This window comes from Cavia porcellus, unplaced genomic scaffold (genome assembly GCF_034190915.1).
Source record: "Cavia porcellus strain 051 isolate PalLab524CR breed Dunkin Hartley unplaced genomic scaffold, mCavPor4.1 scaffold_11, whole genome shotgun sequence".
Taxonomy (NCBI): Eukaryota; Metazoa; Chordata; class Mammalia; order Rodentia; family Caviidae; genus Cavia; species Cavia porcellus.
The window spans coordinates 58,702,259-58,729,281 of record NW_026947494.1 but is presented as its reverse complement, the minus strand read 5'-3'; the positions used below and the strand labels follow the sequence as shown (position 1 = coordinate 58,729,281).

The window sequence follows — 27,023 nt, the reverse complement described above, 5'->3', positions numbered from 1 at the left end:
TGCAAAACTGTACTTCAAAATGGATGGAGAAATAAGATACTTCCATAACAAAGAACAGCTGAAGAACTTCATGACCACCAAACCAACCCTGCAAAGAATACTGAAATACAGTCTAGCTACACATAGGAAAAAACACTAAGCAAGGCAGACAATTAAACAGAATGGGAAGATAAAGATACAACAGCAGAAAGATAACATAAACCAATATATAACAGTTACAACCATTAATGTAAATAGTCTCAATTCACCAATTAAAAGAAACAGACTCAGGGGCTGGGGATTTAGCTCAGCGGCATAAGCGCCTGCCTTATAAGCAGGCAGTTGTGAGTTCGATCCCCGGTACCGATAAAAAGGAAAAAAGACAAAAAAAAAAAAAAAAAAAAAGAAACAGACTCGCAGAATGGATCAAGAAAAAACATCCAACCATATGCTACAAGAAACTCCATCTAACCCAAAAGGAAACTCACAGACTGAAAGTCAAAGGATGGAAAACAATACTTCACACAACAGGAACCCCAAAAAAAGCAGGGGTAGCTATTCTATTTTCAGACAATGTGAACTTCAAACCAAGAATGATCCAAACAGACAAAGAAGGTCACTACATACTAGTTAGGAGAAAACTTCAAGAGAAAGAGACAACAATCTTAAATTCCAGAGCACCCAGCTTTATACAAAGCAAGTATTAACAGAAAATAAAAATCAAATAAGCAATAACACAATTATAACAGGAGACCTTAACACACCATTGATATCAAGGCACAGATCAACCAGACAGAAAATCAGCAAAAAAATAACAGAACTGAATCACACCTGTGAACAAATGGACTTGATAGACATATACAGAGTGTTCCATCCAACAACATCAGAATACACATTCTTCTCAGCAGTACATAGGACATTCTCTAAAATAGACCATATATTAGCCCACAGAACATATTTAAGTAAATGCAAAAGAGTTGAAATTATCTCATGCATGTTATCAGATTATGATCTGATAGCACCATGAAACTAGAAATTAATGATAAAAGAAACTGCAAAAACCCCACAAACACATGGAAATTGAATAATACACTCTTGAGCAATCAGTGGGTCCCAGGGGAAATTAAAGAAGAAATTTAACAATAGTTACAAACAAACAAAAATACAAATACAATTTACGGGCTGGGGATTTAGCTCAACGGCATAAGCGCCTGCCTTGCAAGCAGGCAGTGCTGGGTTCAATCCCCGGTACCGATAAAAAGGAAAAAGACAAAAAAAAAATTAAAAAAACAAATATAACTTACCTGAATCTGTGGGATGCAATGAAAGTGGTCCTCAGAGGAAAATTTATTGCACTGAGTTCCCACATCAGCAAAACAGAACGAATACAAATAAACAACCTGATGCTACATCTCAAATATCTAGAAAAAGAAGAGCAAATCAAGCCCAAAACCAAAAGAAGGAAGGATAAAAATCAGAGCAGAAATTAATGCAATACAGACTGAGAAAACAATTCAAAGAATCAATGAATCAAAGAATTGGTTCTTTGAAAAAATAAATAAAATTGATAAGCCCCTAGCCAACTTTATTTTTAAAAGGAAAGAAAAAACTCAAATTCATGCAATAAGGAATGAAAAAGGTGAAATCACTACAGACTCTGTGGAAATACAGAAGATCATCAACACCTATTTCAAAAACCTCTACTCTCATAGGTTTGATAACACAGAAGGAGTGGACAGATTCCTAGAAACATATGAAGTACCAAAGCTGGATCAAGAAGATGTAAAACTGCTGAATAACCCAATTTCTATTAACAAAATTGAAAATGTAATTAAGTCTTTACCTACAAAGAAGAGCCCAGGCCCAGATGGATTCACTGCAGAATTATTAATACAAACAAGACTTAATACCGACACTCCTCAAACTCTTCAGTGAAATTGAAAGGGAAGCAATCCTTCCTAAGTCATTCCTGGAAACAAATATTACTCTAGTACCAAAACCTGAGAAAGACCCAGCTTAAAAAGAGAGCTACAGGCCAGTCTCCCTAATGAACACAGATGCAAAAATCCTCAATAAAATATTGGCAAACAAGATGCAGCAAATCCTCAAGAAGATTATATACCACGACCAAGTGGGATTCATCCCAGGCATGCAGGATGGTTCAACATATGCAAATCAATAAATGTAATCCACCATATCAATAAAGCCAAAAGTAAGAATCACATGATCATTTCTATAGATGCAGAAAAAGCTTTTGATAAGGTCCAACACTCATTCATGATAAGAACCTTACAGAAACTTGGAATAGATGATCTTTAACTCAATATTATAAAGGCCTTCTATGACAAACCAACAGCCAGCATCATATTAAATGGCCAAAAACTGAAGGCTTTTACCTTAAAATCAGGCACAAGACAAGGATGTCCCTTATCACTGCTCCTATTCAACATAGTACTTTAAATACTAGCCAGAGCAATTAGACAAAAGAGAGAAAAAAAGGGGTAAAGATAGGAAAAGAGGAAATTAAATGCTCATTATTTCTAGATGAAATGATACTCTACAGAGAAGACCCCCAAAACTCCACTGAAAGACTCATAGATATAATAAATAAATTCAGCAATGTAGCTGGATACAAAATCAATACTCAAAAATCAATAGCAGTCCTATACACTAACAACAAAATCACTGAGAGAGAAATAAGAGAAGCCACACCCTTCACATTAGCATCTAAAAAAATTGAAATACTTAGGAATTATTTTCACGAAAGAAGTAAAAGATCTTTACAGGGAAAATTATAATACTCTGAAGAAAGAAATCGAAGAGGATCTCAGAAAATGCAAAGACATCTCTTGTTCATGAATAAGAAGAATAAATGTTGTGAAAATGTCCATTCTCCCAAAGCTATTATACAGATTCAATGTAATTCCAATGAAAATACCATCAACATACCTCATAGATCTAGAGAAATCACTCCTAAAATTCATCTGGAACCAGAAGAAACCTAGAATAGCAAAGGCAATTCCAAGCAGCAAAGGCAAGGCAGGAGGCATCACAATCTCCGACCTGAAGTTATACTACCAAGCTACTGTAATAAAATCAACATGGTTCTGGAATAAAAACAGACATGAAGATCAATGGAATAGATTAGAAGATACAACCACAACTACTAGCACACTCAACCACCTTATCTTTGATAAAGGGGCTGATATGATCAACTTAACACCAGCTGGATTATATCAGCATGGCATTGAGTGAAGATGCTCCACCTGAGGAAAGTTGCCAGGATAAATATGTGGAGAAGAAGGGAGATGTTGAAGGGTTGAGGCATTAAGGAGGCATTGCGGGTTCTCCTACGAGTTACTGTCTGAGCTGTTGGCTCTCCTGGAAAAGCCTTGGTCCTCACATCAAGCATTGCTTCCTGGCTCCAGAGGGGAAGACATGTGCTGCTTGGTCTCCAAGATGAACTCGTGACGCTGCTTCCTGGCACATACCGGACTGTGCTTGTTGTTGGAGGAGCTCGGGGCCTCCATGTTGCTGAGGACAGCTGTGGTGCCTGCAGGAGAGCCCTGGTCTTTGTTGTGAGTGTGACTTCTCAGCTCTAGCACAGAACCCTCATCCCATTAGCACAGTTCCTTCATTCTGCTGGCATAGACTTTCTGGCTTCCACTGCTGACCCTTGGGTCTTCCCGGCACGGATTCGTAAAAGAGACTGGCGTGAGTCCTTCTTGTGGGCTCTGGACCTCTAGTTGGACTCGTGGAGGCATTGTCCTGAGCTCTGGGTTTTTATCTGGACTCATGTGGGACACTGCCATGGGATTTAGACTCTTGACTAAATAATCTATGTGTTTGGTGTTGCGGATAGATTTCCTGCATTTTCCTATGTTAACTTTCGGTGACCATTATAAAAATATTATAAACTCCATGTCCTAATCCTAGTTGTTCTCTGTGCACAACCCCTGACTACAACAGCGGCCAAACATGTTCACTGGAAGAATGACAGTCTCTTTAATAAATGGTACTGGAAAAACTAGCTCTCCATATGCCGAAAACTAAAACTAGACCCATGCCTATCACCATGTACTAAACTAAAATCTAAATGAATCAAAGATCTGAATATTAAAACAGAAACACTAAATCTGTTGGAAGACAAATTAGGTAAAAAAAATCTTGAAGACATAGGGGTAGGTAGAGAATTCATGAACAGGAATCAAACTGCATGGGAAATACTTCCCAGAATCAATAACGGGATCACGTCTTATTAAAAAGTTTCTGCATGTCAAAAGAAATCTCCAGCATAGTAAAAAGAAAACCCACAAACTGGGAAAAAAAATCTTAGTGAACTGCCCCTCAGACAAAGGACTTCTGTCTAAAACATATAAAGAATTTTTTAAAAATCAGATTCCTGAAATTCAAAGACCCAATCCAAAAATGGGCATCTGAGATAAATACACAGTTCTCAGATGAAGAAATACAAATGACAAATAAATATATGAAAAAATGTTCATCATCATTAATCATTAGAGAAATGCAAATTAAAACAACACTGAGATTCCATCTCACTCCAGAAAGAATGGCCAGGATCAAGAAAACTACCAACATCAAATGCTGGAGAGGCTGTGGGGGAAAAGGAACTCTCCTGCACCGTTGGTGGGTTGGTTCAACCATTGTGGAGGTCAGTCTGGAGATTTCTCAAAAAGCTGGGATTGAGCTGATCTAGAACATGGCGGACAGACAACAGCAACTACTGAACGCTCTCTAAAGGCTCGGCTCAGAGGCCAGGAATGATGCGGACTAAGGAGATACGAACCAGTAGAGATATGCTCTGCTGACTCAGGAACGAACTGGGCTGAGAGAATCCAACTTGGAATACAGTCCTGGCGCTAAAATAGGAACAGAAAAATCTCGGTGTGGAGGCTCGACTCCGCGCCATTGGAAACCGCGGCTTGGATTTCCCGCCGCGCGGCGGCCGGCTACCTCCACAGCGGCTCAGCAAGGAGAGACGCGACCCCCGAGCTCTGGGAACGGGCGTCTGGGAACGGTCTCGGAAACGCGACGGGCAGGAAGGAAGGCTGACTGGTGGCGAGGTGAGCGAGGAACTGACTCCCTACCGCAGTCTGACTCCAGCGGAGGATTTTCTGGGCGCGGGCAGTCCTGTAAGAGCAGGGCGCGGTGGCAACTGCAGCCGCGCATTTCCCTCTCGGACGGGATTGGTGAAAGGTGCCTGGCCGGAGGGACGCTGCTCGCGGACCCCCTAGGCTGGCCTAGCCCAGATCCCAGAGCCTGACGGTGGCCCGGAGGAGCGACCGACTTCCGCATAGGCTGCCTCCTCCGCAACTCCCTGGGGCGCAGCGGTGAGCTGGAACAACTAGCCAGCGCAATTCGATCAAGCTGTAGCTGACAGGCAGGGAAGCCGGGCCTCCTGTGTAAGATTACATTTTATAAGGAACAGAAAATATGGGGAAGGGAAGCAACAAAAAAGGCTCCTCGACCCCCAATCCTGAGAATCAGGCAATAGTGGACACTGTACCAATATACATTAAGCGCCATTTAGAGAGCCTCATAGACCAATTCAGGAATGAAGTTATCAATGACCTGAAGCTAGAAGTATGCAGAATAGTTAGAGAAATGCTAAGCACCACCCAGGAAAAAGCAGATGGTGGAGTGGAAGAACAGAAAAAGAGGGGAGAATTGCTTGATGGAGAAAACAGAGAAAGCATTGAGTATGTGAAGCAGGTGCAAAGGGACTATCAAGAAATCAAGCAGTATACCCAAGACTGGCATAACAGCTTGAAAGAAACTAAGGACAGACTATCTGAATTGGAGGGCAGACTTGAAACATGGGAGAATGAAATGAAAAACTTCTTAAAAATAACAAAGAAACACACAGCAATAATACAAAGACAAGAAGATGATAAGAGGAGCCATAACTTAAGGATTAAGAACATAAAAGAAGAAGTAGGGACACAAACAAGTGAACTACAAAAGCTACTCACAGAAATAATCCAGGAGAATTTTCCTAGTTTAGCAAAAGGTAAAGATACTCAAATGTATGAGGCATACAGAACCCCAGCTACCTACAACCCTAATAGAGAAACACCCAGGCATATAATAATAAAAATTCCAGAAATTCAATACAAGAACAGAATATTAAAAGCTGTAAGAGACAAGAAACAGATCACTTACAAGGGAAGACCCATCAAAATTACAGCAGATTTCTCTTCACAAACCATCAAATCACGAAGAGCATGGGGAGAAATAATTCAAGCTTTGAAAGATAATAATCTACAGCCAAGATTGAGATATCCTGCACAACTGTCCCTGGAAATTGATGGAAAAACGAGGTGCTTCCAAGATAAAGAGGAACTGGGGGAATTTGCAACCACCAATCCAACCCTACAGAAAGTATTGCAGGATATTCTAAAAAAAGAAAAATACAAAGAACCCAGAAATAGGGGCGGGGAGGCCACAACGAATGGAGCAGAGAACAAAATGAAGAAGACAAACTGACAGCTACTGACAGAAAAAGAGCTCAACAGAAATGAGGCAGAGAAGATTGGATGATAGGAACAGCTATTTTGGAGAAAATGACATCTTAATAGGTAATGCTGATTTAGTACCATCTTGTTTTGAAGTCTCATCTAGCTTTTGTTCTTCTGTCTCCAATGGTCTAAACAGGTTGTAACTTATTGGATTTTACTATGTACGATAGTATAAGAAAAAACCTTTTAAAGACAAGGAGATTATACAGAGACCATTGTTCATTTTCTGTTAGTCGATTCTAAATACTCTATAATGCTGTTATTCTCTTAAATGGATTTACATTGTTTTGATATACTTAATGCTACAGTATATGAAGTTGTACTCAAGGACTTCAGGGAGGGAGTCAATATGGTAACTATTTTTGGGTCAGGATTAGCTGGTGGTGAAACACTATTCTGCTTAAATGGTTATGTTTTGATCTGCCCTGTTCTGCTGTTATGCCCTCTTTTTTTCTCAATCTCCACTCCATTATTTACTTTTTTATTTTTACCCATTTAATTACAGGGAAAAATATAACAGGATATAATATAGTAACCCACTTTGACTTTCTATTATCTCGATTTGAAGCCCTGTATTACTCTCACCATCTTGTTTTTGACTGAGGTTCCTATATTCTGTTTTGCTGGATAGTATCAGGTTCGAAAGTTTAGGCATCAGCTGAGAAGATAATGAGATTCATTATAACGCCCATTCTCGTTGACTTTTATCTACTTTTGAAGACCTACAAGTCTCCAATGTTTTGGTTTTGTCGGTTTTATTCTTTACGGTTTTGTTCAATTGTATTACAACTAATGATATAGGCAATTCTATTAGAAATAGCGGGAGGCATTAGGGTAACCATTGTTGATCACCTTGTATTATGTTTTTATATTATCTATTATGTCCACCCTTTTGACTTGACCGATTCTGTTCTGTTATGTCACATTTGGTTTTACTCTCTTCCAAAAAAGCAACAAGAACCGTGGGAGCAATGAAACCCAAAATGTGTAATAGTCACTGTACAAAAGAGAGGAAAAGAAAGTGCTCTAAACTATATAACTGCATGTATATTTAAAAGTATAAGATAGAAAATGATATCACAGAGTTTTATTGGATCATTGAACAGAACTGTTTGCAGTATCATTGGTGGAATGTCCACTCTACAAGCTTTAATTTTGTGACTTGAACAATTATTTCTAAGATGGCAATATGTAATCCATTAACTAGTGATTTCCTACTGCGCATTTTTTTATTCTGTAAATCTGTATAACTTGTACCCCTTCACTGTTTTTTTTTCTTTCTTTTCTTTTCTCCTTAAATAAAAATTAAAAAAAAAAAAAAGCTGGGATTGGAAGTCCCATTTGACCCAGCTATTCCACTTCTAGGCATATTTCCAGACCTGAAAACATCATACCACAGTAATATATGTGCACCCATGTTTATAGCAGCACAATTTGTTATAGCCAGATCTTGAAAACAACCAAAGTGTCCATTAACTGAGGAATGGATAAAAATGTTGTGGTATTTTTATACAATGGAGTACTACTCAGATATAAAGAATGATCATATTGAAATATTTATAAATAAATGGATGCAACTTGAGACCATACTCATAAGTGAAATAAATCAAACTCACATGTATAAATACTGTATAGTATCCCTAGTGTAAGAAATAGTACATAAGAGTTTGTGGTAATCATGATTCCCCATTACATTGCTTTGAAGCCTTATAACATTCTCATTCATTAGTTGGAATGGTTTTGTCCTGGTTTGTTTGATTTTATTATCTGTGATGGTATGAACAGCTATTTTGAAGAAAACAAGACAGTATAATAGCCAGTGCTGATTCAATATCATCTTGCTTTGAAGTCCTACCATGCTTTTGTTCTTGTGTTTCCATTGGTTCTATCATGCTGTATCTTATTGGATTTTATTATGTGTAAAAATATAAACAAATTTTCTATGGGAAATGAGATAATATAATAGCCATTGTTCTTATGAATGCCCTGTAATACTTTCTTTCTCCTGAATGGTTTTATACTATTTTGTTATGTTTAATACTATTGTCTATGAAGTTATGCTCAACTATTTCAAAGAAAGAGACATTATGGTAGCTACTGTTAATATCTGGTTGTCTTGTGGTGAAGTGCTATGTTGCTTACATTGTTCTGTTCTGATCTGCCTTGTTATGTCCTCTTTTGTGTTAATGTCTTTAAAATAAAAAAATGTTTAAAAAAAATGGCTCGGGAAATGACAAGTTACACTCAGTGCTGCGCATGGTGACACACGCCTGTAATCCCAGCGCTCAGAAGGCTTACTGAGAATTTAAGGCCAGCCTCAGCTATGTAGTTAGCTCTTGACTCAAAGAACCAAAAAGCAAAACAAAACAACAACAACAAATTACATTTATTGATCACTTTGGTCAAAAAATAGAGAAAATATTTCGCTCCCAGTGTGGAAGGCCTTTACCTTCCCAATGGCCCAAAATGGTAAGAAGATTTTTCACAGTAGTAAGAAAATCTCAATGGTCAAAACATGAGACCAAAAACAAAAAAGCATTTGCAAAAAAATTTATCTGGCTTTGAGAATTGGCTGCATCCTCCATGACACTGACTGAACTCTCCAAGAAGATGGGAAGAGCAGAAAGAGTAACGAAGAAGAACTGATGCCTAGTGTTGTAGTCAGGGTTTGCATGGGAATAGATTTGATACAGAGCATCTAAGTTTATAGGAGTATCTGACAATATTCAGCCAAAAAGTCAAATGTTGAAAAATATAACAGATCTGTCTAACCACTGGAGAGGATCCCACAGCAATATCTCATGCAAGCCTGTATCAAGGATCTGCACCAGGGAGGCCAAAGGCCAGTGGTGAAAGCTAAAAAGTGTACACCAATGGGATGAAGGATTTGTGCCGCCAGGCTGAGGGTTATGCACTGGAACAATGAAGTGACGCTCAAGATAAAGACCAGAGCTCCCCCAAAAGAGAACCGCAGCCATCGTCAGCAACAGCAAGACCTGAGCTCCTCCAATGATGGGAACAGCTGAGTTCCTATCAGGAAAACCAGCCAGGACAAAACTCCTCCTGGGAAATCAGCAGCACACACCTTCCTTCTGTTCTCCTTTTATGTCGCTGATAGCAATTCTCACATGGATATTTCAGGTCCAGAACACACTAACTCAGTTCAGCTGGGTGCTCCCACATAAAGTAGTCCCTCACCCTCTCTTTCCCACTCTCCCCTCCATATCCCCCACTCCTTCCACTCCCTCTTCTTTTCTGTCTCTGTCTCTGTCTCTGTCTCTCTCTCTCTCTCTGACTCTCTCTCTCTCTCTCACACACACACACACACACACACACATTTCTTAAGTACAGCACAGGTTAAGATATCAGGCTCACAACCACTGTTCTGTGCGCCTAGTTGCTCAATATTCTTCACAGAATTCATTTTAGATAGAGTTGAAGACAATGGTCAGCCCAGAGATTACAGATCATTAAGATCTATGATCAGGACTTTTAAAAATTAGTACAGCCTAAACTATGGCTAGCTGTATAAGGAACCTTGTCACACTGTTAACCTGTGTCAAGCTGGTGGACAAGCAAACTCCAAGGTGTTTTCCTCTCCCACATGAACTACAGTTGCACAGCTGGATTCCCCCAGTTCTATCCCGGAGCAATATCTGAATTTTCCTGAATTTGTCAGTCTTAGTTTTCTTCTTATTATTTTGAACCCTAGATGTAACCTGCAAAGAATTTTGAATTTTATTCCACTGTTTACTGAGAAATAGTGAGTGGGTAAAGAAAAACAGGACTCTAGAGTAAAATCAAGTTAATTTGCAACATATGTGGGTAAAATCAAGCGTGTTTGCCAACAAATGGCTCAAGTGGCTCTGTGGAAGACTAAGGTAAGAAACTGTCTCAAGAAATTCTCATGCTTTATTTTTTGAATGAATTAATGAAATAAAGGCTGATGATAGATAACCAGGAAACTGGTAAGGAGGCTCTGTGACTGATCCAGGTAAGCAGAGAGGGCTAAGCGAAGCCAATTCAGTGATAAGGAAGGAGGGCTTAGGTAGCTTTTTAAGAGGCAGAATTAATAAACCCTATTAGGAAACTGATGTTGGGCTAAGGAAGAGGGAAGGCTCACAATAACACCACATTTCTGGTAAGAGGATGCAGTTTCTGAGAGCATGGATGTGTCTGATGAAAAGTAATCTCCAGCTGGCCCTGAAGACCTGCTAAGTAAATAAGCCAGACATGAAGGACAGCACTGTGTGAGTCCATTCCCATGAGGTGACTAGAACTGACAAATCCACAAAGAGAGAGAAAATAGCGCTTATCGGGGGCTGTGGAGAGGGTTTTCATTTTTAACGGACACAGAGTCTGGCTTTAGGAAGATGAGAAGGTCTTGGAGTGTGGTGATGGCTCCACGACACTGTAAAGGTATTAATACACCCAACTGTGCCCACACACGGTAGCAATGGTCAGTTTCACGTTACATGTATCTTACCAGAATTTTAAAAACTCAAGACAATAAGCTCACGTTATCAACCATCCATGTAGGTGGCAAATATTCTCTTTTTTTAAAGACCATAGTCACAGTTGGTTGGAAATGAGGAGCTGACAGGAGTCCTCAGAGACCTAACCTCTGTTCAGCACACAGAGAAGTTGGCACCCAGGCATCAGAGCAGAAAGAAATGACTCAGAAGATCCACAGAAGCAAAATGTCAGCTGCTGTTAGGGCCTGTTACGTAAAATCCTTGGTTTTGCTTGTCTGTTTTTGTGTTCATCTTACCTTTGCCCATCACCCAGGATAAATTTTTTTAGAAACTTCTTGCTCTTGGTACCCATTGTTAGCAATTAGCCTGATGTGAGGTGGAGTCAAAAATAGGGTAAATTTTTCACTGGACTGTGTGATCTATCTAGAAAAGTTATATACAATCTAAAATGTAAGACTAAATTCATGCAAGTATCTTGAAGCGAACAGTTGTCCCATTGTGAAATCTGCTGTAGCTATCACCTGTGAAGCAACTCAGCTTTAGCTGCACACTGGAGTCACTTGTGAGAGCTTTAAAAATCACTCTTTCCTTGGTTCTATCCTGAAAAATTCTGATTGTTCCACCAGGAGTCCTGGAGGGCAACAGGATTCTTCTTACTATTTATATACTTAGTTTCTTGGGTGAGTCTCATATGCAGCTCCGGTTTGGGTCTTTGACCTTAAAGATTCACCTGTCCTCAAGTGACAGAAATGAGCGCTGGGGGTTTAGCTCAGCGGTGTAAGTGCCTGCTGGGCAAACACGAGGACATGAGTTTGATCCCCAGCATCAAAAACAAAACAAAAACAAATGCCAGAAATGTACAATAACTTAACAAAAAACACATCAAGGTGATAATACTCCCAAGCCAGGAGTTTATCTTAGAACCCTAAAATTAGAGCGGGGAAGGAATTTTGAGATCATCTAGGGCAGGGGTTCCCAAAGTGTGGTCCCCAGACCAGCAGCAGAGTTAGCAGGAAACTTGTTAGAGATGCATACTGCAGGGCCCACTGCAGACCCACGGAGCAGAAACTCTGGAAGGCAGCCCCACATCTGTATAGTCATGCCTGGGATCCCAACATTCTGAGAGGCTAAGACAGAAAGATCACAAGTTTGAGTCCAGTATGGGCAACTTAGTGACTTAGTGAGAACCCATCTCAAAAAAAATTTTTTTAATTGAAAAAGGTCTTTGGGTATTATCTCAGTGCAAAGTCCAAAGGCCATGGGTCTAATCCCTCACACTCCAAAAAACAGACAAAAAACCTTCCAGGTAACGATTGCATTATGGTTTTCATTTCAAGCTAACGTATCAAAACCATTGTTCCAACTGGTTTGTTATTGTTTGTTTGTTTTATTTTATTTTTTTGAGACAGGGTCTCACCATGTAGCTCAGACTGACCTTCAACCTGTTATGTAGTCCAGGCTGGCCTTGAACTGAAGGTGATCTTCCTGCCTCAGCCTCTGGAGTGCTGGAGTTACAGGTGTGCACAACCACTCCCAGCACCATTGTTCCAAAAAGTTATGGGGAACTGTAAAAAATATCCCACCATATCCCTAAGATTCCTATTCAAATACTGTTAAGTCCTTTTGACTACTTTCATTGTGAAATTAGAGTAGAAAAAATCACTAATCTAGTCCTGCCTATATATTATGAGATGAGGAGAGTACTGTCGAGTTTCAATACCCGGACAAGAACTCAGATCTTTGACTCCGAACTGAGTTCTCTCTCCCAGAAACAGTGCTAATGCTTGTGGTAAGGGATCCTAAATCCATTCTAGTACAGGCTTGCAATCCCTACAAAAGACTCCATTAGTTCCTTTATTACAGCGCTCAATTCTAGAGCCCTGATCCCATAGTTATTTTTTCTATATTCTTCATAGTGAAAAGGGAATGTTAAAAGACAGGACACATTAAAAACAAAACAAAGTTTAAAAAAATTAAAATGCCAATAGCTGGCCAGGGATATTAGCTCAGCAGCACAGCACCTGCCTGGCAAGCATGAGGTCATGAGTTCAATTCCTAGTACAAAAAAAAAAAAAGCCAATAGCTGTAAAATAAAAACAGGAGTCTCCCAAATATTTGCAAACTTATACACTCAATGCCAAATGTAAACATTTCAAAAGGGATTGTGAGCCACCTGTTTACCATTCGTGTCAGATTTCGCTGTACCCTTAAGGCTACCCAAAGTCAGGTAAGTCTATCAGGAAGTCACTTAGTTCTACTTCCTATCTCTTGACCACTTTTAGATTTTCTCCAATGGAAGATTTTCAGATTACTAAAGCCTGATTTCCAAGTAAAGACCTAAACCATTGTTCAGTGATCAAAATGTTGTGATAAATGGATTTTCCCTCATGACAACTCAAGCCTTTGCTCCAGCCTCGCTGGTGATGTGGTACAAAGTCACAACCCTCGTCTTTTGACCACTCCATATCCTTGAGGATAAGTGCCCTTGGTTCTCTCCTCTAACATATTTTGATCATATCCATTGAGCTCATATAGGTAACTGCTAGGCACAGCAGCAAATCATCTCTGCCACACTTAGTTTTGGTGTTCCAGTGATTCCTTTCTGAGTTCCTTTTAAAATGCAGATAGTAAGCCTTCCCCCAGATTTGATAATTTAGAGGCATTTAGGGTGATCTTTGACTTGCAGCATATGCTATTGGGTAGGTTTGCTGCAGCAAGCATCACAGCTTGACTTGGAACAATTAAAAAGTTACAAAATGCCTCAGGCTTGCAGAGTCTGAGGAACCCGGGCAGCGCTAGTAGGAACCGGGAGCAGGAAGAAATAGTCATCTTGGGTTCACTGGAACCCAAGTGATCAGTCTTTGTCCATTAGCACAAATCAGCTGTAGAGATCACTGAATCACGGAACAGACCTCAATGTGGCCAGCTCTCAGCCAGGGACAAGATTTTGCATACATTCACCATGTCTGCCCAAAACAGAAAAGGGGTAGTTCCTATAAAATCACAGGGCAGTCACCAAACGCTGGAGGATCCTCAGCAGGGAAACTCCGTCTCAGGTCTCTGCGAGATGGACAGAAGCATAGGGACCACACCTTATCTCTATATGCCTGGCATGTCGTAAACAAACATTTGTTCAGCAAATATTTGTTCACTGGAACCTGTGGAGACCTGATCACCAGCACATCTTACTGGACCTTCCTTCCTTCCACATCCCATCCACACCCCACTTGCACCACTATTATTGCCCAGCAGAACCTGGTGTTCAGCACTTCTGGGGACTGGGACACTCAATACCCACTACGTAAAGGAGAGGTTTATTATGGCTCAGTTTTTCCAGGATTCGGTCTATGGCTCAGGTTTTCCAGGATTTGGTCTATGGCTCCAAGACAGAAAGGGCATGGAGGAAAGCTGCTCACACCATGACGACCAAGAAGCAGAGTCAGAGAGGGAAGGTGGAGTCAGGACAAGACATCCTGCCAGGTCACAGCCTCAGTGACCTGCATCCTGCAGCCTCTCCCTGTGTCCCAATAGCACATTCAGCAATGGACTCAGTAGATGAAGGATGTGCTCTCATGATCTAATCGCTCCCAAACCCGGGAAGATTTGGGGGAATGTTCTAAGTCCAAACCATACAATAGCAGAAAAAGGAACCTGAGGAGATGGAGAAAAGACAACTCCTAGGCCAAAGGAGTGGATTTTGGTCCATTTCCATCTTCCTGAGGTTCTTACAACTCTTTAGTAACAAAAGCAAGGATGAGCTGGATCAGCCCAGCCAGAGTTCTTTCTGAGATCATGACTTTATCCCATGAATTCATGCAGAGCCTTACAGCGTGTGGGTTAAACACAACTTCCAACAACTAAAGGGAACACACGTTTATACAATTTTATTCTCTGGGAAGCTAATATTTCAGATCTGAACACATGCAGAATCATCATTATACTCAGCAATGTTTAGACCATAAAAATACACTTAGCAACATGTCTTCAAAGTCTGTGCACATTCTAACCCAACCACCCCACTTCTAGGAATTTATCATAAGAAAATACTATATGTAAGAAACTAGGAAAATGTTCATTGCAGGATTTCTGTAATGCTTTAGTGGGAAACCAAATATAAGTGTCCAATAATTGAGAAAGTTAAATAAAATGACATCCATATAATACCATGCAACATCAAAATTAGAATATTAAATGTCACTGAAATACCTCAATATATTCACATTAAGTAAAAAATGCAGATCCCAAAGTAAGGTGAAATACATCATATTTGTAAAGCAAATTCTTAGGAAAAAAAAACAAAACAAGAAAGCCTTAGGAATAATGGATATCTCTGGATTAGGATTTGGCTTTTTGGTTTGGATTTTGTTCCAGGTATCTGGAATATTGATTTTTGTCAGTATTATCAAATCAGACAGGTACCCAAAGTACTTGGTCCACCACGTAAGTCTGAATTCCAGAGATGGATTATACACTCATCTGCCCAGTGCAGACCTAGTTGAGACCTGTCTCCCAGTGGGACCACTGCAGAGCCCGTCACTCTCAGGTGCCCCAGCATGGATGATGAATGACAGGGCTACTTCACTGGATACAGCTCCACCACCTAGAATGTCTGTTTGCCTAGGAAGGTAAAAGATGCACAGAATCTCATTAGGCTCTAGCCTGATTGCAGATCCAAGGGAATTTGAGACATTAAGAAAAAGCAAAGTAATTTTTTATGGAAAGGCTTTTGTCAAAACAATACAAACCCAGGTCTTCATTATTTGTACATTTGTAACATTTTAGAGAAATGTTATGTCACTAAGCTATGATTACCTAGTTCATCTTATTCAAATAAATTCTAATTTAAAAACATTTCTTGAACCTAAAGAAAATTTGTCTTTATTGTGAGATGCAAGTTTACAGGCTGTTTATTTCTTAAAAATCTGTGACTATGGGACTACACAGTAGTCAAAATGCAAAATACAAAACTTAATTTGATTAAAAATTATTTTTATCGGATAAATTATTTTTAATTGTATTTTAAAGAGAAAACAAAATTTAAAAACAAGACAATAACAATGGTTAATACATTGCATACTGCTATCTTTAGAGTATAAAATATAGGTATTTAATTGTCCAAACAATATTAACACAAATCTTGGTTTTCAATGAACTAAGAGAAATTAGTAGTATAACTATCTTAACTATCATACATATGTGTACTTTTTTTTGCTTTTCCCTTTTCTCCTTTCCCCCAATACAGTTTCTCTTTATTGAATAAATTATTTAAAAAGTCTAGTTCAAATGTAGTTTTAGTGATGGCTATAGTAACTCTTTTAAAGCAACTCTTACAAGGCAAAAATATTCCTAAAGTATTAGGAACCCTTGAATTGCTGGAGAAAGGAGTATCATCTCATCTTGATAAAGAAAATCATTTTGTTTTCTGACATTGATGCAAATTTTAATTGAAAAAGTAATGATCTAAAGATACTTAATGTGGTTTCTCCACCTTCGAGCCTGCAAAACCCTCTGGGAGGATCCTGAAAAGGCAGAGTTTGGTGGACTATGGCGCAGCCCTGTTGATGCTGGCTCGGCGCCAGGCTCACAAGACTGAAGGGCACACACAGTCCTACGAACACAAGGGGTTCATGCCTAAGATGGGACCAGAATCTACTGGGTCAAGCGATGTGCTTCCATGTACGAAGCAAAGATGGCACCATGACTCCTGGCAGCAAACTGGACAAAGCCAGAGTCATCTGGGGAGGGGTGACGTGTGCTAGCCGGAGCAGCGGGAAATTCCAAAGCCACTTCCTAGAAAAGCTAAGACATAGGACCCTTTTGATGTGGATTTAAACTCAAGGATTTAAACTAATGAAAAGTAGATGCATAGAAGTGGACTTGTACCTTTCAAAAATATTTTTTAAATGAATTGTGTTCTTTCTGATAATACTAGCTACCTCAGAATTATAATCTTGTCTGCCCCTCAATAAACTAAATGATACAGAAATGCAACCTAAATTGAATATTACACAAATGTTTGAAATGTTAATTTTATTAAGAAAATATCTGATGGTCACATGAAATCATATATCAGATCACTCAATTTAAATCTTTGTGGCCTCATGACAGTAGTTACAATTTTCAATTTACAATTTTTTCCATTTATTTATTCATTCAACAAATACTACACATGTGCAAATGGCAGGCATTGGAGACACAGCATAAAACTCTAGACATGGATGGTGGTGATGGTTGCACAAATGAAGGTATTTAATGACACTGAGCTTAAAAATAGTGAAGTGGACATTCTTCAGGTGTAAGGTTATTTTGAGTCACTTTTAGGATAATGGATTCACCTTGTGACCATAATGCTTTGCAAAGTAAATCAGACATAGAAGTGTAAATACTGCATGGTTTCTTTATGTAAGAAACTCAAAATATAAATAAATTTAAACAGCAACATAAAAGATAGATAGGAAACAGAAAGAAAGCCTGTGGCAATGGGAAAGGATCTAGGGATGGGAGAAGGGATGAGGGAGAGGTGGGAAAGGAGAAATAAAAATTATCAAGATGTGATATGCACACCCATCCATTCCTCACAGTGAATATATTTAGTACATATTGCAAACATACACCAATGAAAAGAGAAAAGATAAAAATAAATGGTTGAGATAAATTTATACATGTCTAACCACAATTTTTAAAAATAGGTATTTGCACGTTGTCTCTTTTAGAACAAGAATGTGCTCAGGGCCACCAGTGAAAATCATGACAGTGAGCTAGGTTCCCTCTGCTAAGGTCAGGGGCAGCCAACTGATTTCACAGCACCAGGATCTCGGGATCCCTGGGGCAACTGCTGGTGGTGGAAGCCAGTGACAGAGGGAAGACAGAATGGGAAGAAAGAGCCAGGGCACAGACACAGGTGATCTGATTTCCATGGGAGGGAGATGGCAGAGTGGCTGAAGGGAAAAGTAATACATGATTTTTAAAACTGTGCCAAAATATGATGAAGCATCGTCAGCAAAATGATCATTTCATTGGAGATATAACTTTATATTAATGATCTCAATAATAGCAGGAATTTACAGATTATAGGGTTTTTTCATACTTCTTGTTGGATAAAAACAATAGTAGTAAATTATTTTCTTCATTTCATAGTCAGTAAAACTGAGCCATAGAGAAATTTCTCTAAGAAACTTTAAAAGGAATTGGTTTTTTTTTTTTTAAAGGTAGAAAAACACAATGCACTGTTTAGGAAAAATATTATTGTAACAGTTGCATGTTTAAACAACTTCAGACTTTAAAGCTATTCCAAATGTTTGACTCCAGTTACATCCTCAAGACGCCAAATTCAGTCTTCTGGATGGGTGCGTTGAGGGCTGCACTGATACTGAGACCCACGACCAGTCTGGTGTCGGCCGGATCAATAATGCCGTCATCCCACAGCCTGCCCAAGAAGGAAAATGAGTTATGAGGAACTTTGCCACCAAACCACCACCAAGACGCACTATGCCAAGCAGAGCCTACATCAGTAAGATGTGGACCTCAGGTGAGCACCTTGTTCCGGAATCTCACATGGACATCACACTCTACAGTGGGAAGGAAAATTAAACTATACTAAAGTATCATTTTTCATCCACTATATTTACAAAGATCCAAAAATGTGGTTCATGAGTGGAGCTGAAAGAGGCATTTTACTGTGTTTTGTTTTGATTTGCTTTTTGTTTTGTTGAGATACTTTCTCACTATGTAATTCAGGTTGGTCTTGAAGTCACCAAAAAGCCCAGATGGGCCTAGAACTCATCCCAATCTTCCTGTCTCAGCCTCTCAGTTGCTGGATTACAGGCATGCCCCACCACAGCCGGCCTGAAAGATATTTTTGTACAATGGTGGGAATGCATAATCTCTGTGGGAGGTAATCTGGTACATATTATTAATATATACATTTTAACTCAGTAAGGCCAACTTCACGGATTCATATTAAAACTAATACTCTTGCTGGGTGTAGTGGCGCATGCCTATAATCCCAGTGCCATGAGTTTAAAGCCAGCCTGGACTACAAAGTGAGTTCAAGGCCAGCCGGAACTACATTGTGAGCCTCTGCCTCAAAAAAACCAAACCAACAAAACAAAACTCTCTCAGGGTCAGCCTGGGCTACATAGTAGGTTCAAGGCCAGCCTAGCTACAAAAGGAGGTCCTGTCTCAAAAACTCTAAATAAATACATACATACTTACATATAAATAACACTCCCAAGCATGTGAAAACAATCCTGCTTGCATTATCACTATGATAAACCACAGCAAGATGTGAGAAATAATAATCTTAGCTAATAACGTAGTAGTTAAATAATTAAACTGGCACATCTATCCCATGGAATAGAAAAAGCAGATTTGCACACATTAAGAAAAAGCAGATTTCTGAGAACTGGTCAAAGATCCTTTCCAGTATAACTTATTAAGGCAAAAGAAGAAAAGGGGTGGGGGAATAACATGACTTTTCCCTGGCAACCACAAAATGTCACACTGAGTTTAAAGCTGAAATCTGAAAATAATCCCTGATTTAAAAATATTTTTACATATCCCACAAAAAACTTCCCTTTTTGCCCAGAGAAATGTACATACCAAGCTGTTGTTTCTGTCATTAATCTAGAAAGAGAACATTACCCCAGGTAATAATCTCAAGTCCTTATCTGTCTACTCCGAATCTCCCATAATTCTTAAAAAACTGTAAGTTACTCAGTGTGATTCAATACATTTTACTAATAAAAAATACTCCCAAATGTAGTTATTTTTGCTACATTCCCAGCCCTTTTGTTACTATATTTTGAGACATGGTCAGTTTTGCTTTCTTTAAACAAACTGCCTTCACTATCTGGATATCACATCAATCATTACACCATTCTTCCATCGACAGACAGAAATCAAATCTTTGCTTATAAAATATTCATCATAGGGACCCTAAAACATCAGTAGCCAATAAAAAGAAAGCATGTAATTTGTACACAGGTGAACTGATTGTGTCCCTTCTGAGGTCTGCAGCCTGTGACCCTCCACACACAGTGATGGAGGGGCTCATCAATGATGTCCATTAAAGGCTACTCCAAGTAAAGGGCTCTAATCAAATGCTCGATAAAGCTGGACTATAAAACAATTAGCAGAAGCAAACTGGCAGTTATATATGAATCACGTAAGCATTAAGAAAAACATTGGAGGGGCTGGGGCTGGAGCTTAGAGGTCTGGTGCTCAGCATGCGTGAGAGCCTGGCTTCCACCCCCAGCACTGCAGAGTGAAAACACATGAAGGTTCCAGGAGCAGGCAATGCCCCAGCTATGTGAAAGCACTGGCAAGCCAGGGAACACTGTTAATCTAAGACTTAATAAACCAAGGATACTACCCTGAGCCAGCCTGAAAATCCTTGCATGTTGAAGAAAAATTGCTGCCTCCCAGTACCACTTCAGCAGGTGGGTTCGGCATCTACGAATTACTGGATAAACTTTTCTGTCTTTGAAGATTTATTTCAGAAGCTAAGTCTATCTGGGTCATGTGCTGTCTTGCCTTGCATGCTATCCACTAAAAATAATAACAATATGTGCATGGAAATAAAGGACACAACCTTACTCTCAACATGTCCTTTATCATCGCTAGTGCAGAAAGACAAGCTCGTGGCTCACACAAGATCTAGTTTTTGAAGTTTCATATTTCAATGGTCTCAGTGTAATTCAGTCAAAATCCTACATAAAGAAAAACTGTCCATGAGCTTACAATGTGTACTTCACATATGACCTTAAATTCTCACATAGCTCTCTACTGCTTCCTTGCCTCTACAGATCGCAACCAAAACCCCTTGCATGATGGCAAAAAGAAAATCAAAGACTATAAAATATACTGTCCTTGGCTGGGGATTTAGCTCAGCGGCATAAGCGCCTGCCTTGCAAGCAGGCAGTCGGAGTTCGATCCCTGGTACCGATAAAAAGGAAAAGGACCAAAAAAAAAAGAATGCTTAAAAAAAAAATACTGTCCTTAATGAAATGATTCAATGACCCAACACAACAAAATATGTCTGTCAATCTGTAAAAAAAAAAACAAAAAATTCATTACACAGGGGACAGACAGTCCCCCAAATGCTATTTTAAAATCCCAAATGTTATGACAGGGTTTAGCACAGCAGCATAAGCACCTGCCTTACAAGTGCAAGGTTGTGAGTTCAATGCCCAGTACCTAAAATAAATAAATATAAAAATCCCAAATGTTATTATTTGAACTCAAATTTATTATGGCCTAGGAAATCAGATGTTTAGTCTTTGTATTCCAGTGCCTTAAGAGTGGTGTTGGCCACAAATGATGTGTTCTAATTATTTAAATGGATTCTAACTTTTGATTTTTTTTCTCTTTTCATCTGCACCAGTAAATAATGTTAATCACAGCATAACCTAATTTTAAGACACAAACAGTCATTTTTTTCTCCCATCAGCCCAAAAGATGAAAAGACATGAAGCTCAGATTAGTTCTCAGGATGCAGAATGCTGGAGCTGTTGAAAGTGCATGCCAGCAAGTCTCCAGCTGGGGCAGGCACAGAAAATTTATTACCTCATTAAGTAGCATAAAAAAACAAACAACCAACAGCTGTGATGGTGTATGAGCTAATTACTTGGGACTGATATGTGGACCCTGACTAATCACCTCCTGAGTGTGCAAAACATACTTGTTAACAAGCACCAATATGTGTTCAATGAATTTCATGCCTAACAGAGTAAAAACAAAGTAAAAATGGAGGCATCCACATTTTTAAGTAAAAATTAGAATTCACTTCCTGAGGATGACACAGCCAAGATTGTACTGGCATTCCCAGCTCCCAGAACATCCACCTCTGGCCACAGGACACCACCTGTCACTGCAAACTCCAACTGGTGGTGGGATGAGCAGTGCAGAATCAGACTGATGATGGCACAAGAAAGCCAGGAAGGAAAGGCAACAGTTTAGGTACAAAACTAAGTGTAATGCTCTCTGATTCCTACAAAACTCGAACACTCCGAGAATCAGCACTGCCTGCCAAGAGGCTGCCATCAGGGAGTCAGGCGCTGGCTCACACCTTGCACTGGAATAGTACGGGTTTCCTTCCTCTTCAAACCTCTTAATGACGGGTTCTTTCAAAGCCGCTTCATCGGCACTGGAGAACTGAAAGAAAGGAGGCCATGAGTAGGTCAGCTTCACCAGAACAATGGAGACTGCTCAGATAATCTCACAAAAGAGAACAAATCTCATAGGTAATAATGTTAAGACTATCATGCAATGATATATAGCACGTAAGTGATGCATCAACATACATAATTTCACAGACATAAATATCAAATTAGTGCACCATTGTACCTCCCTCCTCATAAGTAATGTCCTGTGGCCATTTAATGTAAAGTCAAAACCAAGGGTACTACACATACTCCAGCATGGTACAACAATAGGTGGGAGTTACACAATATAACAAAATAGCAACATCATCTAGCAGCCTCTGGTTGAGAAGATGAAGTATAAGATGTTCATTCAAAACAGCCAAAATTTGCAAACTTAAAACTTAGAGGGATCAAATGTCAACCCCTCCTTGAATAAGCAATTCACCTTGAATAACTAGTTTTCATTTCCCAGGTAATGAAGAGATATTTTTCTTCCATTAAAAAGTTAATGGTGTTCAAAAAAAAAGAAGTTAATGGCTTTCCCACTAGTATTACAAGGATCAAGTGATAAATTCACACATAAAAACCTTCAGAACTAATTTGAAACCTGGAAAACTATTTTCAACTTACAAAAACTTACCACATTTGGAGCGGTTATAGTTATGATAGGGTAAGTAAACTTGATATACAAAGCTTTAAAAAAAAATAATTTTCTACTCCAGAAACAAATGACTCATTTCAAATAAATCCTACCTTCTTTGATATAAACACTTTAGCATTTTAATATCATTTTATAAATCAAGAACATATATGGAGAACCGGTAACACACTGTACTTTCCCTTCATGAATAAAAAGATGTATTTGCATATTTGTGTGTCAACTAATCAAAGAATAACTATTTAATAAGAGATTATCATGCCAGAATTTAAGGTATGTCTTCAGATTATCAGGTTGAACCTCATACTGTACATTCTCTACCTCCACAATCAACCTCCTACCCTGACACAAACACACACACACACACACACACACACACACACACACACACACACACTTTGATGGTAGTTGGTGCTAAAGTGAATCTAAAAGCTTGATGCAACTCTGGAGTTCCTGCTTCTTGGTGAAGACGATCAAGGGTGTGAGGCTCAGACAGAGCTTGATGTTAACCCAACCCCACAAACCAAGTGGTAGGCCAGATGACCAGCAGGACGTCGCCTGAAAATGCCACACTTCTTCCATGTCACATTTTCATGTGGGAGCAACTTCAGGAACTAACATTTAAGGCTTGGGGCTTGCACTAAATAGTTACAAAGTTATAACTAATAAAAAATTTAAAAGAAAAATGCAAAAATTCAGAAGCCTCTCAGACAGATACCAAAGCAGCCACCTGCCAACCTGCCTCTCTGGTAGTGCCCTCCCCACCTTTTCTCCTATTGTCCAGGGACACTGATGCCACTTGCTGCTCACAAGGTGCCTGAGCCTCCCACTCGAGGTGGTATTTGGCACAATCTAAAAGTAAAATGCAGAAAACAGAATTCTGCTGCTTTCATCAGAAAAATCAAGGGGAAAAATTGGAGTGACTTAAATCTCACTAACCGTGACTACGAATGAAATATGTTCATGCCTTAGGCACTCACAGGCAGTTTCTGAAAATTTCTTAAACAACCACAAAAGCACCTCAAAAGAAACAGCTTTAAAAGATAAAGACAGAATGGCTGGGATATAGCTCAGTGGCAGAGCCCTTGCCTAGCATGAGTGACGCCCTGGGTTCAATTTCCAGAACCACAAAAACAAAAAGTAAATAAATAACAAAAAAGTAAGCCTACATGCATTTGCCTAAATCCATGTCCCAGCTCTTGGGTCATCTCCTGCCAGGATAGCAAACCTTTTAGAGCTTTCAACGATAACAAACCACCAGCTATGGCACACATGCCTTAGGTTCACCACCACTGTGACCCTCCCCTAGACACAGCAGAATTCTGAGTCCTCTGCTCCAGGGCTCCTCAGCATTCCTTGGTGAAAGCCAAACCCAGATGGGAAGAAACATCACTCACCTGTTTTCCCTCCCGTGCTCTTTGGTCCTTGGCTACAGTGGCTAACACATTGGCTGCCTGCTCTCCTCCCATCACTGAGATACGAGCGTTTGGCCACATGTAGAGAAATCTTGGGCTTGGAGGAAAAAAAGAATGATTGAATTCATTTAAAACACAGTACAGAGATTTTTTTTTTTCAGAAGCCAGGTTTGCTTTTTGAATGAGTGGTTTTTATTTTCTACTGTACATCATTATCATCTGAAGAATTAAAAACAAAATTCATGTCCAAGAAAAGTATGGTGATGCCCATCTGTGATTCAATCACTTGGGAGATTAAGGCAGGAGAATCACAAGTTTGACGCCAGCCTAGGCAATATAATGAGACCCTGTCTCAAAATAAAAAATAAAAAATGAGTTGCAATGTAGCTCTAGCGCAAATACCTTGGGTTTAATTCCCAGTACTGAAAAAAAAAAAAAAGTGCCTTGGCCAAGCGTGATGGTGCATGCCTGTAACCCCAGCACTCAGGAAGCTGATGCAGGAGGATCCCCTGGAGCTCAAGGTCAGCCCAGGCTACACAGAAAGAGCCTGACTCAAAAGAAAAAGTGCCTGTAACCCACCACAGAGCAATTTGCATTGCCTGTATATGTAACATGATTTCCAAGCTCTGCAGCAGTTCATTCTGGGTCTAAAAGTGTTCTAACATCGCCTTGTTATCTGCAGCCTTATCTTGTTTCCACTCCTGATATGGCTTACATGTACCTTCTCTTTTTTACGGTTGGTACCACAAAGGAATTATCAAGTGCATTCATCTTTCAAACAAACAACTTTGGGCTTTTCTGACTTATCTTACGTTTGCTGTTTATTACCTCCTTTCCACTGTTCTTGGGTTTAATCTGCTATTCTTCCTGAAATGGATGTTTGGCTCATTAATTTTCAGCCTTACTTCCTTCTCCAGTATACTACATACATTTAAAGATACAGACCTTTCTTAAAACAAGATCTTAGTTGCATCACATAAGTCCTAATGTGTAATGTTTTCATTACTATTTACAGTATTTCCTGGGTCCCACTGTAGATTTTTCCAAATAGTATCTTAAACATCTGATTTACTTTTATCCCTGGAAGATACAAATTAGAGTGCAACTGATCAAGATTTGGGAATGCCATTCTATAGCTCACAGCTGACACAACTGACCACTTACATTATACTTGAAGCATGTTTCTTTCTTTCAGAGAAAGTCATCATATCCACCTACCTGTAAGCTCTGCCACACATTCCATAGTTTCCAGCCCCATAGGACCCCCCAATGATGACAGTTATCTTCGGTACTTTGGCACAGGCTACCGCAGTCACCATCTTGGCACCATCTTTGGCAATGCCCTCAGCTTCATAGTCTTTACCAACCATGAATCCTAGGAAAGAGAACAAAACAGAACTTTGGGGTGATAAGATTAATGAACAGAATTTAGCTCCACCAAGGCACAAACAACATCTTGTCTTTCACATTACTGCCAGCCTCTTGTACAAACAAAATATTCGTATGTGAAATATACCCAAAAAGTTTGCTTTGAAAAGTAAAATAAAACTTCCTCTCAGCACTTTTAAAATTTCCTTAAAATGGTTCACTGGGATACAAAGGAGACCTTCAGACTGCAAAAGAAAGTTGTCCGTCTTTAAGCAGTCACCTCAAAGCAGTGGCTTGACGATGAGAGACTGTGACAGGGACAGATAAGGAGAAAGCCCAAGCGGGATAGCATCATATTCACTGACCTGGTTTAAAAATATTCCTTCCGAAGCACTGCTTTAAAACTTTGATGAAGTGAGGATTAATGTTTCATGGAGACACACAGAATCCCTGCCAGCGACTCGTAGCAAAGATAAAATGTTTTTCTAGCACTGTGATTGCTTCTTCACACCCAGCCCTCTGAACCTCTCTCCAGCTGTACCATGCACCACCAGGACTTGGACAGCACCCTCATCACCATCACCCAGAGACCCGCTGTACCTATCTCCCTGCCATCTGCAGCACAGGCTGCTCTCATCTGTGTGCTTGAACTGACTGCCTCAGTTTGCTCTTTGGCTCCCCTGCACCTCGCCATCCGGTTCAGTTCAGCCGACTCTAACGGTGCCCTGTGCTCACTGCCCCGGCACAGGAACTGCGACAGAGCGGCCCGGCCTGCTCACGTCCTCCTCAGCTGTCTCTCAGAGCAGCTCAGCACTCCTGTAGCTAGTGCTTCCAGACTCCCTGCAATACCTGCAACTTACATAGCCATATACTCATTGTCTTCTAGCGCTTACCCTCCACCCTCCCCACCCTTCTCTCTGTTGTTCTACCTTCAAAGGAACAGAGGGAAGCCGGCTGAGCTGGCTCTCTGGATTCCACCTTCTCACCATAAAAACAACTGCACAATCATGTTCCTTTTCCTTCTTTATTCTTAGCTATTTGGAAATTCCCAGAATTTCACAAAGACTACCCTTGAGTTTTCTCTCTGGAATGTTCCTGTCTATTCCCACAGCTTTAAATACTACCGCAAGCTCTAATGATGCCTACATTTTCATCCCCAGCTAAGACACCTCTTCTATGCCCAAGATTTATTCAGAGGCAAATGGTTATCTCACACATTCCTCAAATGCAGTCTTGCAAAACTAAACTCAGCCTCTGTTCTCTGGTCCCAATATGGCCAAAACAAAACAAAATGAAAAAGTAGGCATCTCCTGAGTACTGTATTTAACTTAAGGTGGTATGTGACAATTAAAAAGTGGATCCCTAGATTAACTAAATTTCAGAGTTCTTTTAGTCTGCCCTTGTACATGAGTTGCCATCTGAATATAACCACTCTTTAAAATTCA

General features: G+C 39.7%; 1 protein-coding gene across 1 annotated transcript in view; it reads right to left on the bottom strand.

Moving 5' to 3' along the window:
* Positions 1 to 17,006: 17,006 nt before the first annotated feature.
* Positions 17,007 to 27,023, bottom strand: part of Mccc2 (methylcrotonyl-CoA carboxylase subunit 2) — a 68,119-nt gene continuing 58,102 nt past the window's right edge. The window contains exons 14-17 of the mRNA XM_003461610.5: positions 25,429 to 25,585; positions 24,193 to 24,307; positions 22,062 to 22,147; positions 17,007 to 18,419 (exon numbers count right to left, since the gene is read on the bottom strand). Coding sequence (XP_003461658.2) covers positions 18,302 to 18,419; positions 22,062 to 22,147; positions 24,193 to 24,307; positions 25,429 to 25,585 — 476 coding nt within the window. The 3' untranslated portion in view covers positions 17,007 to 18,301. The remainder of the gene's footprint in view (positions 18,420 to 22,061; positions 22,148 to 24,192; positions 24,308 to 25,428; positions 25,586 to 27,023) is intronic.